This window comes from Microcebus murinus, chromosome 16 (assembly GCF_040939455.1).
Source record: "Microcebus murinus isolate Inina chromosome 16, M.murinus_Inina_mat1.0, whole genome shotgun sequence".
Classification (NCBI taxonomy): Eukaryota; Metazoa; Chordata; class Mammalia; order Primates; family Cheirogaleidae; genus Microcebus; species Microcebus murinus.
Window position 1 is genome coordinate 49204169 of NC_134119.1, and position 18172 is coordinate 49222340.

At 40.8% G+C, this 18172-nt stretch overlaps 1 protein-coding gene across 5 annotated transcripts in view; it reads right to left on the reverse strand.

Moving 5' to 3' along the window:
- ADD1 (adducin 1) overlaps positions 1-18172 on the reverse strand; it is a 109615-nt gene that overhangs the window by 12644 nt on the left and 78799 nt on the right. For 3 of the 5 annotated variants that reach the window (XM_075992884.1, XM_075992883.1, XM_075992886.1), the window contains exons 5-11: positions 12588-12668; positions 12205-12354; positions 9092-9235; positions 8888-8986; positions 8009-8185; positions 3051-3395; positions 299-400 (exon numbers count right to left, since the gene is read on the reverse strand). In XM_075992884.1, coding sequence (XP_075848999.1) covers positions 299-400; positions 3051-3395; positions 8009-8185; positions 8888-8986; positions 9092-9235; positions 12205-12354; positions 12588-12668 — 1098 coding nt within the window. The remainder of the gene's footprint in view (positions 1-298; positions 401-3050; positions 3396-8008; positions 8186-8887; positions 8987-9091; positions 9236-12204; positions 12355-12587; positions 12669-18172) is intronic. The other 2 variants (XM_075992885.1, XM_075992887.1) reach the window with 1 other exon arrangement.

Consider the following 18172-nt stretch of genomic DNA (forward strand, 5'->3'; position numbering starts at 1 on the left):
CGCTGTCCACAACTCTTTAAATGAACCCTGAAAGGCGGGGGCAGTTGTCTACTCTTGCTAGGAACAGGGTTTGCAGCTTCCAGTTCTGACCTGTAAGCCAACATAAGTTCAAGAATCAATGGGGCCCAAAAATGCATGCTGCTCACACTTTCACTATTAGTAGAACAGCAGCAGTGCAACAGTGGTGATGGCACATGTCATCTGCTAGAAGCAAGCATACCCTCTGCCCCTGAAGCAGCCAGCATCCCTTTCCCACCCCACACCCAAGCTCCCACCGAGTGCTGATGGCAAGACGCACCTTGTTCCTCATCTCCTGGACCTCTTTTGGGTTAGTGTTCAATGGAACAAACAGGTTAGGGACAGTAGAGGTGGAAGTTCTATGTCCATCCTCTTTAGTCCACTGTAATATCAAGAACAGTTGAAAAGTCAGGATTATGACAACAATAAATGACACCACAGTATCCAATCTGTCCAATTTATCTCACATCTGGTCATGCACTGAACATCACAGAGAGGACTGAACCAATGCTCCTATCTCCTGGGTCACTCAGCAGAGTCGCCATGGGAGCAGGATGTGGCCACATAAAAACCAGTTAATGGTGTAAATCAGAGCCATGACTGGTGAAAAAGGACCATCTAGAAAGCCCAGTTGAAATATGAGCCACAGTGTGGGCTGACAACAGAGCTGAGCCCATAACCCCTTGGACCTGCAGGGAGGTCCTCAGAGACCATTGGTTCACTGCCCTGAGAGTCATCCAACACCAAAGCCAACTGGAAGCATGAGATGACAGGGTCATGAAAAGCAATGTGATGCTGCTACCCAGGGGAAGGGAAGAGTCTGTACTGTGAGGCAAGAGTGGGCATCACCAAAGTTCTGCATTAAAATAAATGACAGCATCAGAATGCACTGCTTGCATAACTAGTTCAACCCAAAAGAAAATTACTGTATGAACACTTATACAGTAGCTACCTGGAAGAAGAGTTTGGTGATGTCAAATATTTTATATAACTTAATATTTTTGAGTGTTACAAAAATATCCCAAACAAACTTGAAGCGCTTCATGAGTCCTTAATTAAGGGCTGTTTTAGATATCAGTGCATATCGTCAACATACTGTGCCTTCCATTTATACTTTTTTTAGATCTCAAATCAAATATAAGATTTTTTAATCAAATTCTAATTCTTAGGCATGAGTAGGCACTGAACATTAAAACAAGTCCATCTTTGAGAGCAAATGTTAAGCCTTTCAGAATATTTTTGAGAGGCAATGAGATAGTTATAAACCATACAACTTTAAAGAAAGCAACAAAAGCGTCAAATGCTTAGCCGCTGTGAACAGGAGGCTGTGGGATGAGCGTGGAGCTGTGAGGTACTCACTGGGGGTATCTTCTCAGATAAAAACAACTCCAGCATCTTATTAAAAATAATTTTTAGTCAAAACATGAAAACAACAACCTCAGAAGCTTAAACACATTTGACAATTTAACAACAATTGTTATAAGTTAAAACATACCAACCTGGGAACACTGCATGGAAATTTGTATTACTCCAGAACAATACTAAACAAACTTAAATGTTGAACAAGTTCTCCCCTTCAATGTATATGTTATCTAAAATGACTAAAGTGATTTAGTTATTTTTCAAGCTAATAGTAAATAAAGCTCGAAGTTGCCACTGCATAGGCACTTTGGAAAAATTCATCACAGCAATTCAGCACTATGGATTAACATCATCAGCAGAAAGGTGTTTCTTTTTTTTTTTAAGGTCCACTCGCTTTAACAAGTAAAACAAATAAAAAATAAACAAATGGAATAGGAAAAAAAAAAGGGAGATAGAGAGGGGGAAAAGGAGACAAGGGAGGGCAGGAGTAGGGAAGAGGAGAGATACACTCCAACCCTCTGAGCCCCACAGCCACGCAGGGTCCCTGCCCACATGACACAGCTGCTCAGGAGCACGGAGGCTTCCCACCAACTGTGCCTCAGGAAAACACCAGGACCACCTGGGGAAGACAAAACTTTTTAAAAAAATAAAATAAATCTAAAAAGTAAAAGCACTGTTATAAGGGAGAAAGCTCTACTTTGCTTATTTAGCTGCCCGTGATTTTAGGAATATCTAACCTAATTTCAAATGAACTCATATAGAACTAGCCATGCATAGATGAGTCTGGCCCAGCCAGTCTCATAGGGGCTTTTGAAAATGGACTTCTCCTACATCTTAAAGCAGGATCTGGGCAGATGGTCAAAGGCTAGGTTACAGAAACAGTAAAGACCAATCTTCAGAGGAATGTTTCAGCACCAGGACCTCGGAGCAGTTTTCAGGTCAAATGGTAACTCTGAGCAGCATTAAAACTGAAATGAAGCACCCCTTGCAGCGTCTTTCGCTGGTGCCTGCAGATGGCCTGCGCTGCACTTGGGTCATGCCGCACCCAGCATGAGTCAGAAGACTCACCACTATGGCCGTCTACTCACATGCAACAGTCCATGCAGAGGGCAGCCGGCTTTGTGCATTCGGAGGCTTTGGGATAGAAAGCAGGGGAACAAGGCTAAGAAGAGGGGACATGGGTCAGTAGAGAACACACTAGTGAGCCAACAGGGAAAACTGCTTAAGAAAACACTACAGACTTAAAGAAGAGACTTTAGTGACTTGATGTTAAACCACAGGAATTTACAACACTAAAGTATCAGGTTTATGACAGAACTATCTTTTTGTGCATCAAGTATTAAGAGTCTTTGAATACAATTTGAATTAAAGGAGATCTCCTACTTTTAGGTTAATACATGTAAATTATTTAGTATTTTGCTATGTATGGAGTCAGGTTACATTGGAATTACCAAGGAGGTATGTTATATCTTAAGCAGTTTCAAGCAGATAGTATTACTTGAATTTTAGCTAGTATCTAAAGTGGATTTTGGTCCCGACTAAAAGACAGTGAATGAGGAAAGTTCACTTTATGTCTAGGTTAGAAGAGCTGGATTCCCAAAGCCTCCGAAGCCCCAGCTACCCAACTTGCTCTACATCATCTAACTATGAACAGTAAGGTAGGCACAGACCAAGCAGTTGGTAATACAGCTTGGCACGCAGACACCGGACGAGAGAGACTGCAGCAAGGGTTTCACGTGATCGTGTGTAATGCTCGTCCACACCTTAGTCTTCGACTTGGGACTGCTTCCATCCTGCCCTTCCTCAGAAGCTTCATCGCCCCGGCCAGAGTTCAGCCATCTTGTCTTCTCTCGCTGCTGCTTCTGAAAACTGTGTCTGAGAGGGGAGCAAGTGCCCGAATCACCGTCACTAGCAAAGGAGTAACCTGTGACACTAGCAGGAACCTCCACATCGCTGTATTTTTTAGATTTCTCTCTCAGAGCAGGGTATCGATAAGGGTAGCCAGTTCTGTAGCCCTAGGGTCCAAGCAGAGTGAAAGACAATCAATATTCCAGATCTCAAAACAGGGTTTCACTTGGGAATTATCTACAAAAGCTGAATATACACATACCCTATGACTCAGCAATTCCACTCCTAATTTTATGCCCAAGAGAAACACACACATTCACCAAAAAAACAGGTACTAAAATGTTGACAGCCACACTAGTCCTAATAGACCAAAACTGGATACAACCAAAAGTCCTTCAATAATAGAATGAATAAACTGTGGTATATGAATATAATGGCCTATGATACAAAAGAATAATTACTACTAAATCCAACAATGTGGATGACTGTCACAAATATGATGTCAAGTGAAATAAGCCAACTATCAAAGAATACACACTATGATTCCATTTATAAAAAGTACAGAAGAGGTAAAGCCATTCTTTGTTGTTAGAGGCAAGGTAGTGGTCACCCTTGGGATGCGATGAGTGACCAAAGGGGCTTCTGGGGGCATTCTGAGGTGCTGCTATTGTTCTCTAAGTGCTGGTTATATAGAGGGTTCAGTTTTAAAACTTTAACAAACTGAATACCTACAATATATGCACACTCCTGTTTATATATTGTATTTCAATAGAAAGTTAAAATTGAAACACAAATGGCTTACTTGCTGCTGGTTACTATGCAGGTTATAGTCATCAACCTACTTAATATTTTGTTACTTTTTAAACCAATTTAAATACTGTGATAATCTTCAGGTAAGGTAAACAAGCATACCTCATGACAACTGGTTCTCAGCAGAATTACTTTACATTTGAATATAACAACATTCAACTTCAAGCCTCCCAACCATCTGCTATGCTTTAAAAGATAGGCCCCACTCAATTCACACCTTTGCTGGACTGACTCATTCCCTGAGTCCTCCAGACAGTATCTCCAAGGGCAAGGATGGTGTCTTACTCACCTCTTCTCTATCTAGTGCTTGGTGTTTGGTAGGTGTGACAGATAGACTTAGGGGCCCCAGGTCCCCACTTCCTGGAATCCCCTCCCCCTTGAGGACAGGTGGGACTTCTGACTTGTTTCTAACCAGTGGAATTCACAAAAAGTGATGGGCTGTATTACATAAAAGTGTTTAGCACTTATCTTTCCAGAGTCTCTCTCCACAGCTGGCTCTGAAGAAGCAAGCTGTCATGGATGCCACAGCCATAAAAAATGTCTGCCCCCAGCCTAAGGGAGCTCGGAAGTGGGTCGGGTCCTTCCTCCCCAAGTCAAGCCTTCTGATGAGAACTCAGCCCTGGCCAACACCCTGACTACCGCTTTAATGACACCCTAAGACCTAAACTGAGTTCAGCTGTGCCTCAACTTCTGATTCACAGAAACTATGAAACAATAAATTTGTGTTAAGTTGCTAAGTTTGTGGTAATTTGTAACACAGCACAGAGAGGTGCTACACTGGATGTCAGACAGGTGTCTGCTAAAACGTCTAACAGATTCACACCTGAACCAAGTCACTCACAGCACCTTCACAATAAATGACAAGAGAACTAAGACTTGAAAGGTCTGTGCAGAGCTAGACTTGTAAGATGATTTGGTGGCATGCCTCCTGCTTGCTGGTGTCCTAGAAACATTCCTCTCAATTCAGGAATTCTGACTTCTAGGTTCTGCTCCTCTTTAGAGGCTACCTTCATTACCAACCACGCCTTTAATGCTTTTTTTGTTTTTTAAAGGTAACAACAATCACTAACAAGTTGTTTTCATTTTTATTTTCCTAAATATCCTCAAAAGATGGGTAAAAACCTGCACTGGCAATTTTCCCACATACTTTGTTGAAGAATAATAAAAGATGTCTCAGTCACAAAAAGACTGCAGAAAAATGTACTTATTACTTTAAATTTCCTTTAAAAAAAACAAACAAATAAAAACACCTGTTTTAAAGCATGATCAAGTTTTCTCTTACTTAGAGAGCCAGGACTCTGAGTAATCTCCATGACTTCAGGATAAACCACCCAGGACTCACAAACACCATTTTATTCCGACAGGGTATGGATTTTTCTTTACTCTTTCCCTCTAAGTGCTATCAAACCAAAATTAGAGGTAATATTCAGAACTCAGAACAACTATCTGGCTTATAGTTAAAAACATGGATATGTTCCTTCTTTGAGAAACTGAAGTTATATCTTGACTTTGGGGGAAATAATCTAGCATTTTTTTTCTTAATGTAAATGTTAAAATGAAATATTTCTTATAGTGTAGAAATTGTCAACTATTCCTGACCCTATTAAATTATTAGCAAACAACATATATGGCTAATCAGATATTAAATTAAACCATAAACTATGATCAATGGTTGTTACCCAGTTATTTCTTATAAACTACATGGCATTCTAATATTAAAATGATAAAATATACTTTTTGTAATGAACATTTCACTTACTAATCATTCATCTTTTATCTTCCTCCCCTGTCAAATCAGAATTACTGCCTAATTTTGATTTCCCTCTCTCGACCTTCTAAAATGTACTAAAGGCAAAAGATATGGCAGGATGGTGTGGATTCCTCTCTCTCCTTCCTCACTTGAATTTTAGATAGAAGAGCAGTAAAATGACAAGGCTCTTATCAGGAGGAAGGGGCTATACCACTGGGCCCAGCTCAGCACTCCTTGCCTTGCTGGCCTGGTTGAAGGCTCTGGCTCCTGACACAACTTGCCTGGGCCACAGTCACCCCACCACTAAAGCTTTTCCAGTTGTGACTTCCTGCAGCTACACTCTCCTGGCCGCCTAACTACAACTGCTTCTCCCACTTTCTTTGTGACCTTTTCTCCTCTTCCTGCTTCCCTGACCAATTGGGCCATCTCTGCCCTGAAGCTCTCATCATGCCTGTCACCTCACAGACCACAGGGGCAGGGCTGCATTTTGGATTTGTTTGTCCATTTCCCTTACTAGGTCATGAACTCTAAGGGCAACGAACTCTGTCCTGTTCATGACTCAACAGCAGATGGTCAGTTAATGTAATCAATCTTTATTGATGAAATGAACTCAAAAGTTACACAAGGCTCTGCTCTCTCTGTTGGTTCCTCTGTCACTGATTGAGTATACTCCTGTGACTACCTATCACTTCTGGCAGAAAACTCTCTTTGCAGCAAACAGCATTTTCCCAAGTGCAAGGAATTTCAGTGAGAAGAGGATGCTTAGCACATCTCAAATCAGATCCATGAATTCCTTTTGTTCCAAAATCTTCAGGAAAGTTAAAAACTTTCTGCCCCCTGAAGCCATTTATTTCCTTTGTGACTGAGTCCAATGGCTGGGACTTTCTTCTATTAAGCTGGCCTGTGCCCCACTCACTCCAGGACTGGTGTGGCAACACAGGAGGACACTGGCCCTTGGGAAGGCTTCTCTTTTCCCACACTGACATGGTATTTCCTTGCATCTGAACTTCTTTTTTTTTTTTGAGACAGAGTCTCACTTTGTTGCCCAGGCTAGAGTGAGTGCTGTGGCATCAGCCTAGCTCACAGCAACCTCAAACTCCTGGGCTCAAGCAATCCTCCTGCCTCAGCCGCCCGAGTAGCTGGGACTACAGGCATGCGCCACCATGCCTGGCTAATTTTTTCTACATATGTTAGTTGGCCAATTAATTTCTATTTATAGTAGAGATGGGGTCTCACTCTTGCTGATTTCGAACTCCTGACCTCGAGCAATCCACCCGCCTCAGCCTCCCAGAGTGCTAGGATTACAGGCGTGAGCCACCGCGCCTGGCCACATCTGCACTTCTTAATGTCATGCAGCATTAAAAGGGCCCCTCTTGAACCCCATCTAAGAAGGCTGACCTATAGCATATGGAAGGGGCCCAACTGCAGAGCTCTGGCTCTGATCCTGTGGCTGCGGGGCTGAGACCCCAAGGACAGTTCCATAATATGGCTCTGGGAATTGAGCATTTAATTAACCTAGTAAAATCAGATGAATTTGAAAGGTACATCTTACAGCGCAGTTCTCATCCCCCCACTGCTCATCTCCCCATTTAGTTATGCTGTAGCCTTATCCACAGATACCTTCCTTCTCTCAACTCAGCCTGTGTGATCCTAACTATTCTTTCAGGTCATTTGCCAAGGGTCATCTTCTACATTAAGTTTTCTCTCCACTCCTTGCAAAAGGATGAAATCCCTTACTGAAACCTCCCAACATAGAACACACCCTGTGTGTAGTCTTATCACTGTGTGGCCTCACTCCTTACCCTGCAATTATGCTGCAAGCCACACAATCCCAGCTTCTGGACCATGCTGGATCAGGGTCTCCCATGCATGGACAGGCAGCAGATATACAACTAACACAGTAATCAGGCCCCAAATAGCTAGAAATTACATTAAAAACCCAAACACGGGACTGACTGACTGATTTACAAAGTATCCCCCTCCCCTTGCTTGTGAGATGGCAGTTACTGAGCTGGTTCTGCTAGTCATCCAAGTGCAAACACAGGTTACCACAAAAAAAATACAATAATACAAGAGAGCTCTACCTCCATATTTTCTCATGATTTAGCTCTGAAGTTAAATAACCTTGGTGCTTCTTCATGATTTTTTCATTTTCTATAAAAACAAAATTAGTGCTTTTAGAACAAAAGCTTTACCATCAAGTGGTGGCACCATTCTTACCAGATTATCAAGCATCCGCATGAGGGCTTCAAATTCCTGCTCACCAATCTGCCACTTGGGAGGCGATCCAGTGCCTTCCCCTTCAGGAGACCCAGGGGAACGGGATTTGGCTTTGTACTTCCCAGGATCCAGCAGGACTAAGTTGTCAGGTCCTCCAGCACTGGCCAGAGTTCGAACCTTTTCCAAAACAAGCAAACACCATGGCTTGAGTTCCTTAGTGAGAGAATCACTTGAACAAGAATGCAGGTTTCAATAGAAAACAAATCACTATAGTATAAGAATAAAAAACATAGGATGAACAGTGATAGACTGATCACAAGATTATTTTCAGAAATTTTTCTTTAGCATGACAAAAATACTGGGCACTCATAGTTGGCAGAGAAATAGGAAAACAAAGTACCTTTAAGAGCCTATGAAGGACTTGGGATCTCATTATCCCACAGACATAAGCCAGAGAGCAGTGGGGAGAATGCGAACTTGGGGCTGTGCAAACTGATGTTGAACGAGTGCTCGCAGTTGTGACACAGTGGGCAAGTATACCTGTCTGCATCTGCTTTCAAAAGGAGTACTGTGAGGGTCACATAAAATAATGTATGAGATGACACAGGCAAAGCAACTGATGCCGGGTCTGGCACACACCAGTACTCCAGAAATGGTAGGGACTCTTGTATATTTGAAAAATTTTAAATTAGAAATGAAAAGCCTAGTTATCTTTTGCCAACTTAAACCAGTGAAATGGCACTTGTCAATCTGATCAATTTCCAAATCCATGAGCTCATCTTTGGCAAAGACATTGCTCAAAGACTCATTCCTACAAGACAAATATCAAGTGAACCCCAGAAACAAATAAGCTGATAGATTAGAATGGCCAGCCCCTACCTGGATCTCGCATGCAACCACAAGGTTATGGATGTAGTAGAAGGCCTCCTCAACGCTCTCTCCCACTGATACAAGCCCATGATTCCGGAGAATAAGAACCTGAGGGGAAAGCAGGAAGGCTAAGGAGTGGGACAAGAAGACTGACGCTTTTGCTTTTTCCTTCTCCCCACTATAATTTAAATATCAGATTAGGTGCCTACTGACCTTGCTTTTAGGCCCCAAATTTTTCTGAATTAAAACTTTTTCCTCTTCATCAACCAGAATGCCATGATAGTCATGATAAGCCACTTCTCCAAGGGAAAGAGCCTCTGGGGAGATTGGCAAGAGGCCACATTTCATCGCAGAGACCTAGAAGACCAAGTGGTCACCATGAAAGAAGGAAAAACCAGAGTTACACAGTGACTGAAATATTTTATTTTGTTCTATTCTTGAAAATAAATGAACTCAAGAACTTAAGATATACTTGACTTCTGGAGCTGATTAACAATCCACATTTTAAAATAAAAGCTATCACTAAGCTGAGACAGCCTCAAAAGAAAATCCACATCTTTCTGGATTTTTTTCCCCCACTGATTATAAATGCTGTGTAAGCTTGGATTTAATGACACAATCAGCACAGGGTCTAGCATAGGAGTAGACAACAGGCTCCTCTGAGGAACCAGTGCATTACACAAGGAGGTTTTCCAGCTCACACCAGTAGTTTCAGCTATTCAGGAGGCTGATGTGGGAGGACTGCTTGAGCCAAGGAGTTCTAGGCCAGCCTGGGCAACATAGTGAGACCCTGCCTCAAAAAAAAAAAAAACAAAGGTAGTTTTCCAAGTGCTGTAAGGTTTTTATGTACCTTTCATCTTAAGTTGTAAGATTGAAATATTTGAAAATTAGATAAAAGAAAACTTATGGCCTGGAGCAGTGGCTCATGCCTGTAGTCCCAACTATGGGAGGCTGAGAGAGGAGGATTGCTTGAGTCCAGGAGTTTGAGGTTACAGTGAGCTGTGATGATGCCATTCACTCTAGCACAAGCAACAGAGCAAGACTCTGTCTCAAAAAACAATTTATAATTTAAATAAGAAACAAAACTTGTAAAGTTGTAACATTTCACATGGAAATGCTGCCTAATCTTCACCAGCTTCAGAAATCTGACCTTTGCTGATGCTGCAATAAAGTGTTGTAATTTAAAATAAAAATGAAAACAATTTATAAAAGTTTGCAATAATTATACTGTATAATTTTTCTACATTTAATTAAGTAAAATTGAGTCCCAATGTAAAAAAAATCTAAGTGTTCATTTAGCCCTTAAATTTCCTAAAATTCCCCAAAGTAGGCCGGGCACAGTGGCTCACGCCTGTAATCCCAGCACTCTGGGAGGGCAAGGCGGGCAGATTGCTCAAGGTCAGGAGTTCGAGACCAGCCTGAGCAAGAGCAAGACCCCATCTCTACTAAAAATAGAAACAATTGGACCAGTTGGTCCAATTAATTGGACAACTAAAAATTTATAGAAAAAATTAGCCGGGCATGGTGTGGTATGTGCCTGTAGTCCCAGCTACTCGGGAGCCTGATGCATGAGGATCACTTGAACCCAGGAGTCTGAGGTTTCTGTGAGCTAGGCGGATGCCATGGCACTCTAGCCTGGGCAACAAAGTGAGACTCTGTTTAAAAAAAAAAAAATTCCCCAAAGTAGCCTTAGAATATGCTAATTTTGAAGACCTTCTACAGACAGCAGCATTATGACCCTAGATGAACAGGCTCCAAAGATTCAAATACTATCTATATACATAATAGTTCCACAAGAAAAAAGTTAATCTCAAAAGACAATACCAAATTAACTCCTTTTATAGTCTTAGCACTCATATAAAAAGAAACCTCCTTACTAAGCAAAGTTATTTGAATAATTTTTAAAACATCTTTTGTGGTAGCTGTTCATGACTATATTCTCAAAGGTGACTCTAAATAGTTCTTAAAAACCCATGGATATTTTAGTGGTTGGATGGAATAGCATGCATTCTTTTAGGAAAAACTTACATCATTCAGAAAATGATATATCTAATAAAATCTCTGATGTTCACATTAAGAACCATATGTTCAAAGTGAAATGAACCTGGGCTAATATTCATTCAAATAATCTAATATGCATGACATTAAAACATTAAGATAGATTATATATAGTATTGCTAAATCAATTAGGTCATTTGTCATACGATAAGTCCTAAAAGCCCTTAATATAAAATTGGTGATTGTAAAGTCTAGTTCTAGAGTAGTTTGTTTTCATATGACTTTGCACTGACAACTGGAATGTGCATCTTCATACTGAGGGGTCTGGGGCTTTGTTTGGGTGGCCCATTTACCCAAAGGGGTGACCAAGCTTGGTGAGTGGCCAGGGCGGGCTTCTGGAAAGCTCTGAACTTGGAGGCCAGGCTTTTGAACAGCCTGCAGAGTCTGTGCTTCTTCTCCCCAGTCTCAATCCAGGCTGGGTCCCACTGGCTCCAGACAGGACATCTGTGGAAAAGCTGGGCAGGTTGGTTTCTAGGCCTCTCCTTCTCCCCTGGCTCCTCCCCACAGCCTATCAACAGCCTGCTCAAGTCTCTCACCTAAGAACCCTCCGTCCCCTACCCGGCTTGCTTGCCCCCTTTTCCCATTCCTCTTTTCAAAATAAGGCATCTTCTTCCTGCTGTCATCTTGCACATCCCCATGGTCTTCAACACATTAAAACCTGGCTGGGCGAGGTGGCTCACACCTGTAATCCTAGCACTCTGGGAGGCCGAGGCGGGTGGATTGCTTGAGGTCAGGAGTTCGAAACCAGCCTGAGCAAGAGTGAGACCCCGTCTCTACTATAAATAGAAAGAAATTAATTGGCCAACTAATATATATATATATATAGAAAAAATTAGCCAGGAATGGTGGCGCATGCCTGTAGTCCCAGCTACTCAGGAGGTTGAGGCAGAGGGATTGCTTGAGCCCAGGAGTTTGAGGTTGCTATGAGCTAGGCTGACGCCACGGCACTCACTCTAGCCTGGGCAGCAAAGTGAGACTCTGTCTCATAAAAAAAAAAAAAAAAACACTGAAACCTAACCTGCCCTCCTCTATGATTTTCTAATTGTTAAGTCTACAGAATATTACAGGTTTTCAAAATTAGATAGTATATGGATCCCTTAAAAGGAAAAAAAATTTCTTTTAAGAAAGTCAAGTTTAGTTGTAAAACTTTTTTTTAATCCAATAAAATTAGGTTTATTGACTTGATACAACAAAGGAGGGCAATTCAGAGAAGTGCCTCTTACTAAACAGCTTTAAAAGCTAAGGCACTACCAGGATGGCACACTCACCGCAGCCCCTGCTGGTGTGTGAATGTGCACAATACACTTCACATCTGGTCGTGCAGCATAAATTGCAGAATGTAATGTGAAGCCAGCTTGATTTACTCCGAGATTAGTGCTTCCACGATCTACTATATCTCCTTGTAGATTAATTTTAACCTGAAAAAAAAAATATTAGAATGTCAAGAAGATTTCAAATTACCCTAACTAGAAACTATTTAAAATCAAGTTTCAAGTGTTTAAAACTTACTTCAAAAGTCTCAAACTGAACTAATCACATAAAACATGGGCTCTTTCCTATTTCTTGGGTGTTACATGTTTAGCTGGATTTGAAGGTGTTTAATGACCTAATATGACCCAAATGTACATGATGCCAAGAAGGACATTCTTACCAAACTGGATGCAGTCACTTCACTGTAAAGCAGCCCAAAAGGTACAATGAGGAAGTGTTCCAGCTCGGAGCTCACTCTGGACTGTGGAGAAAATGACTGAGTTAGCTCAAAAATCCAACTGAAAGTATCTCCATTTCTTTTAGGCCACAAACTTATGGATTTGTTGAGAGCATTAAGTGAGCTATGTAGGGAAGTATTTAAGCATTGTGTCTGTCACATAGCTGGGAAGTACTGTAAGCTTTCTATTATTATGTTGTAATTATCAAGTACATAAAGTGCTTCTTCCTCATACTCATGATAACTGACTTTACAAAGGAAAAAACGGTTCCACACTAGCTAAGTCAATAAGTTCCTGCTAGGTTACTCAACTGCACCTTCTGGTGGCTACCTAAAATAGCACCACAGGCAAAAAGGGGTCATTCCTCAGGGGCATAATAATAAAACCTAAAACTTACTTTGAAAAAATCAGATTTTTCCGTCTCTACAACCCCACATCCTCATCCCCGCCCCCATTTGTCTGCTCCTTCCACAATGTATCTTTCCCTGCACAACAGTTCATTCAATACAGACTTGGTGGCCGGGCGCTGTGGCTCACGCCTGTAATCCTAGCTCTTGGGAGGCCGAGGCGGGCGGATTGCGCAAGGTCAGGAGTTCAAAACCAACCTGAGCAAGAGCGAGACCCCGTCTCTACTATAAAATAGAAAGAAATTAATTGGCCAACTGATATATATAAAAAATTAGCCGGGCATGGTGGCGCATGCCTGTAGTCCCAGCTACTCGGGAGGCTGAGGCAGGAGGATCGCTTGAGCCCAGGAGTTTGAGGTTGCTGTGAGCTAGGCTGACGCCACGGCACTCACTCTAGCCTGGACAACAAAGTGAGACTCTGTCTCAAAAAAAAAAAAAAAAAAAAAATACAGACTTGGTATACATTGTGCACCATATGCTTCATGCTAGGAACAGAGCAGTAGAAAAGAGCACTGCCTTCAAAAACGTTCCACCTTGTTTTTATAATGATCTTGGGATAGACTCAAGAGACTTCCTAAAGATTTGAGTTGGAATATACTTACTACCGGGTTGAGAAACCCAGTATCCTAATTAGGGTCAAGTAGGCAGAATTTAGTGTTTGTTGGAAAGGACTTAAGGTGTTTAGTCCAACCTCCTAAGGACTGTAATGATTTCTTCTCTGGTGGCCCAAACAGAAACACATCCTGGGTCTGCTTGTTCTAATTTTAGTGATGGGGCTTTATTTCTTCATTCCCCAACTATCTGCTGAGAACCTACCATGTCATGGGCACTATTGTACTAGGACAAATAAATAGAAACTGGGAAGCTAATAATTAAAACATTCTTTCTCACATTGAGCAGAAGTCTGTCTTCCTGTGTTTATTACTACTGCTTCTAGTACACAACACAGAACAAGTTCCATCTCTTCTGCCATTCTGTTCTCAGATATCTGAAACTATCCTATTTCCCCTTATGTCATCTTTCTGCTAAACTCACCTGATTCTTCCAGTATTGTATAACAGGGTTAAGAATATAAAATCCGGCCGGGCGCTGTGGCTCACGCCTGTAATCCTAGCTCTTGGGAGGCCAAGGCGGGCGGATTGCTCAAGGTCAGGAGTTCAAAACCAGCCTGAGCAAGAGCGAGACCCCGTCTCTACTATAAACAGAAAGAAATTAATTGGCCAACTGATATATATATATATATATATATAAAAAATTAGCCGGGCATAGTGGCACATGCCTGTAGTCCCAGCTACTCGGGAGGCTGAGGCAGAAGGATCACTCGAGCCCAGGAGTTTGAGGTTGCTGTGAGCTAGGCTGACGCCACGGCACTCACTCTAGCCTGGACAACAAAGTGAGACTCTGTCTCAAAAAAAAAAAAAAAAAAAAAAAAAAGGATATAAAATCCAAAGTCAAGTTCAGATCCTAGCTCTGCCAAGAATTCACTGTGCTGCTTTGGGCATCCTGAACTCCCATTTTCCTTATCCATTAAGCAAGAGTGACAGGGCCTAAGCTCACAATAAAGCTCTTGATAAATGGCATCTCCCATTATTACTGTCATTAGTGTTGGCTGGAGCAGCAATAGTAAATCACCATTAATGAACTTACCCTCTGTAAATTCATCTCTATAATATCCAGTCTCTATAAATCCCTAATTACCCACTTCTCTACTCTCTTTTAGGTGTTTCCAAAATGTGCATGTGATTTCTACCTTTCCCCAATACATCTTCCCATCAATGCTGACTTAGCTGTTCTTTTTATTCCCTGAAGTCAGCTCTTTTATCTTAAAAAGCATGCTGACCTTTTTAACTATCAAAGCAAAACTAGTCAATTGCTCTAATCTCCAAGTTGGGTCAAAACAAAATATAAAAAATAACAAATTTGTGTATATATTGGTTGGAATAAAGAAAAATAAGGATGGAAATAAGAAAAAAATTAAATGTCAGGATTTTTGCTTATTTTAAAAGTTTTTATTTAGAAAACATACATACAAAAGAGTACTTAGAAGGTATATGACAATAAGTATAACAAATCAAACACCCATGTGCCTATCAATCAGCTTAAGAAATAGAATAATGCTAATATTTCAGAAGCTGTTTCTCTTTCCCCATATCCCAGAAGTAACCACTATCCTGAATTATGTGTTAAGCATTCACTTTCTTTTGACAATTTTACCTTATATCTTCATTCATAAGCAATATATTGTTTAATTTTTATCTGTTTATAAACTTAATATAATTGGAATGATACTCTATTTTTTTTTAGGTGGGTCTCACTAGGTTGCCCTGCCTGGTCTCAAACTACTAGACTCAAACAATCTTGGCCATCTAAGCCTTCCAAGTAGCTGGGACTACAGGCATACACCACTGTGCCCAACTCAATCTGTATTTTTCAGTGACTTTTTTTCTCAACATTATTTTTATGATTCCTCTAGATTATGATATACTTGGTTATAATTTATTTATTTTCACTGCTGTACAGTAGCCACTGAGTGATTACACTACAATTTATATATCTATTCTCCCATCAGTGGAATAGTTTCTGTTTTTGCTATTAAAAACTATGCTGCTATGAATATCTCCAACTTTCTCCAGGGTCATAAACTAGGAGGTGAGGGCAAGTTATTTTAAAAAGGGTCTAATTAAATATACAGCCCTGTCAGTAGTATATGATTAGTTCTGTGATTCTACAATCATCTTTTTGTTGTTGTTATTGAGACAGTCTTGCTGTCGCCCTGGCTAGAGTGCATCATCATAGCTCACTGCAACCTCAAACTCCTGGGCTCAAGAGATCCTCCTGCCTCAGCCTCCTTAGTAACTGGGACTACAGGCATACACTACCACAGATGGCTTTTCTACTTTTTGTAAAAATGGGGTCTCACCCTTGCTCAGTCTGGTCTTGAACTCATGGCCTCAAGAAAGCCTCATGCCTCGGCCTCCTAAAGTGCTAGGATTACAGGCGTGAGCCACCTCACCTAGCCTTCATTGTGGTTTTAATTTATAATTTCCTGGTTACTAATGAGTTAAACAACTTTTTTTTTTTTTTTTTTTTTTGAGACAGAGTCTCACTTTGTTGCCCAGGCTAGAGTGAGTGCCATGGCGGCAGCCTAGCTCACAGCAACCTCACACTCCTGGGCTCAAGCGATCCTACTGCCTCAGCCTCCCGAGTAGCTGGGACTACAGGCATGCGCCACCATGCCCGGCTAATTTTTTCTGTATGTATTAGTTGGCCAATTAATTTTCTTTCTATTTATAGTAGAGACGGGGTCTCGCTCTTGTTCAGGCTGGTTTTGAACTCCTGACCTTGAGCAATCCACCCGCCTCGGCCTCCCAGAGTGCTAGGATTACAGGCGTGAGCCACCGCGCCCGGCCAGAGTTAAACAACTTTTCATATTTTTACAAGGCATTCTTATTTCCCCATCTATGAAATTCCTTTCTTGATTTTTGTCCATTTTATACTAGTTTGTCCTCTTCTTATTGATAGTTCTTTATTCTGGATATTAATTTCTGCTGGCTACATTGTGGGGCAACTTATTCTAGGTTATAGCTTTTGTTTTTACTGTCTTTATGGTATCTTTTAATAATGAGAAATTTATTATTTTAAATGTAGTCAAATTTACCCATCTTTCCTTTTATGATGGGTGATTTTTGTGTCTTAGGATACCATTCATTAGGTCAAAGGTTAAAGAGGTTTTCACCTACATTGTTCCTAACATTTTTAAAGTATTACCTTTCTTTCACCTTTAATCCTTAATTCATCAAAATTGCTTTGTGAGTATAGTATAGTATGGGATAAAAGTCCAATACAATCTTCAAATTGTGATTTTTCAATCCAAGTGTTCCAGCACCAACCACTGCCTAATCCACCCCTCCCCTGCTGATCTGCAAAGCTGACTCTCCTGCATATCTAATTCTGACGCGTGCAGAGCTGGTCTTAGGCTTTCTATTCTGTCCCACTGGTCTACCTGTCTCTTCCTTTGACCAAAGCACACTATGTTAATTATCACTTTATATTAAATTTGATATCTGATAGGAAAAATCTCCATGCCTAGTTCTTCAGGAGTATCTCAACTATTCTTGGCCTTTTGCTTCATGTACATTTTAGAAGCATGCTTTCAGGTTCCATGTTAAAAAAAATTGTATCACTAATTTTAATCAATCATCTCTTTTTTCTTTATATAACATATTTCATACAGCTATAAACAGTATACATTTCGGGCCAGACTTGGTAGTTCATGCCTGTAATCCTAGTGTTCTGGGAGGCCAAGGTGGGAGAGATTTCTTTTTCTTTTTTTTTTTTTATTTCAGCATATTAGGGGGGTACAGATTTTAAGGTTTCAATAAATACCCCCCCATGGAGAGATTTCTTGAGGCCAAGAGTTCAAGACCAGCCTGGGTAATACAGCAAGACCTCAGTTCTTAAAAAAAAAAAAAAAAAAAACTTTTTAAAGAATTAGCTGGGCTTGCAATGCCTATAGTCCCAGCTGCTTGGGAGACCTCTGAGGTGGGAGGATCACTTGAGCCCAGGAGTTCAAGGTTACAGTGAGCTATGATCATACCACTGCACTCCAGCCCAGGCAACAGAGTGAGAATCATCTCAAAAAATATTAAAAAAATAAAGTATAAATTTTATATTTTCTCATTTCTAATAATTAGTTTATTTTTCATTAGTATTTTTAGTTTCTTTTTTAGTTATTAATATTTTCATTCATATTTAAATGGTGCTTTTATGTCACCAGAGCACATATTGTCACGTGGTATTATTTCCCTCCTTATAATACTCATTTTGTGCTATCATTAGTAGCTTAATTCTCACTTTCTTTGCTCTTGCATGTTATCTGTTGTGTTTTTTACCTTCTTATATAACTTCTAGTTTCTTTTTTTTTTTGAGACAGTCTCACTCTGTTGCCCCAGCTAGAGTGCTATGGTGTCAGCCTAGCTCACAGCAACCGCAAACTCCTGGGCTCAAGCGATATTTCTGCCTCAGCCTCCTGAGTAGCTGAGACTACAGGCATGTGCCATCATGCCTGGCTAATTTTTTCTATTTTTGGTAGAAACGGGGTCTATCGCTATTGCTCAGGC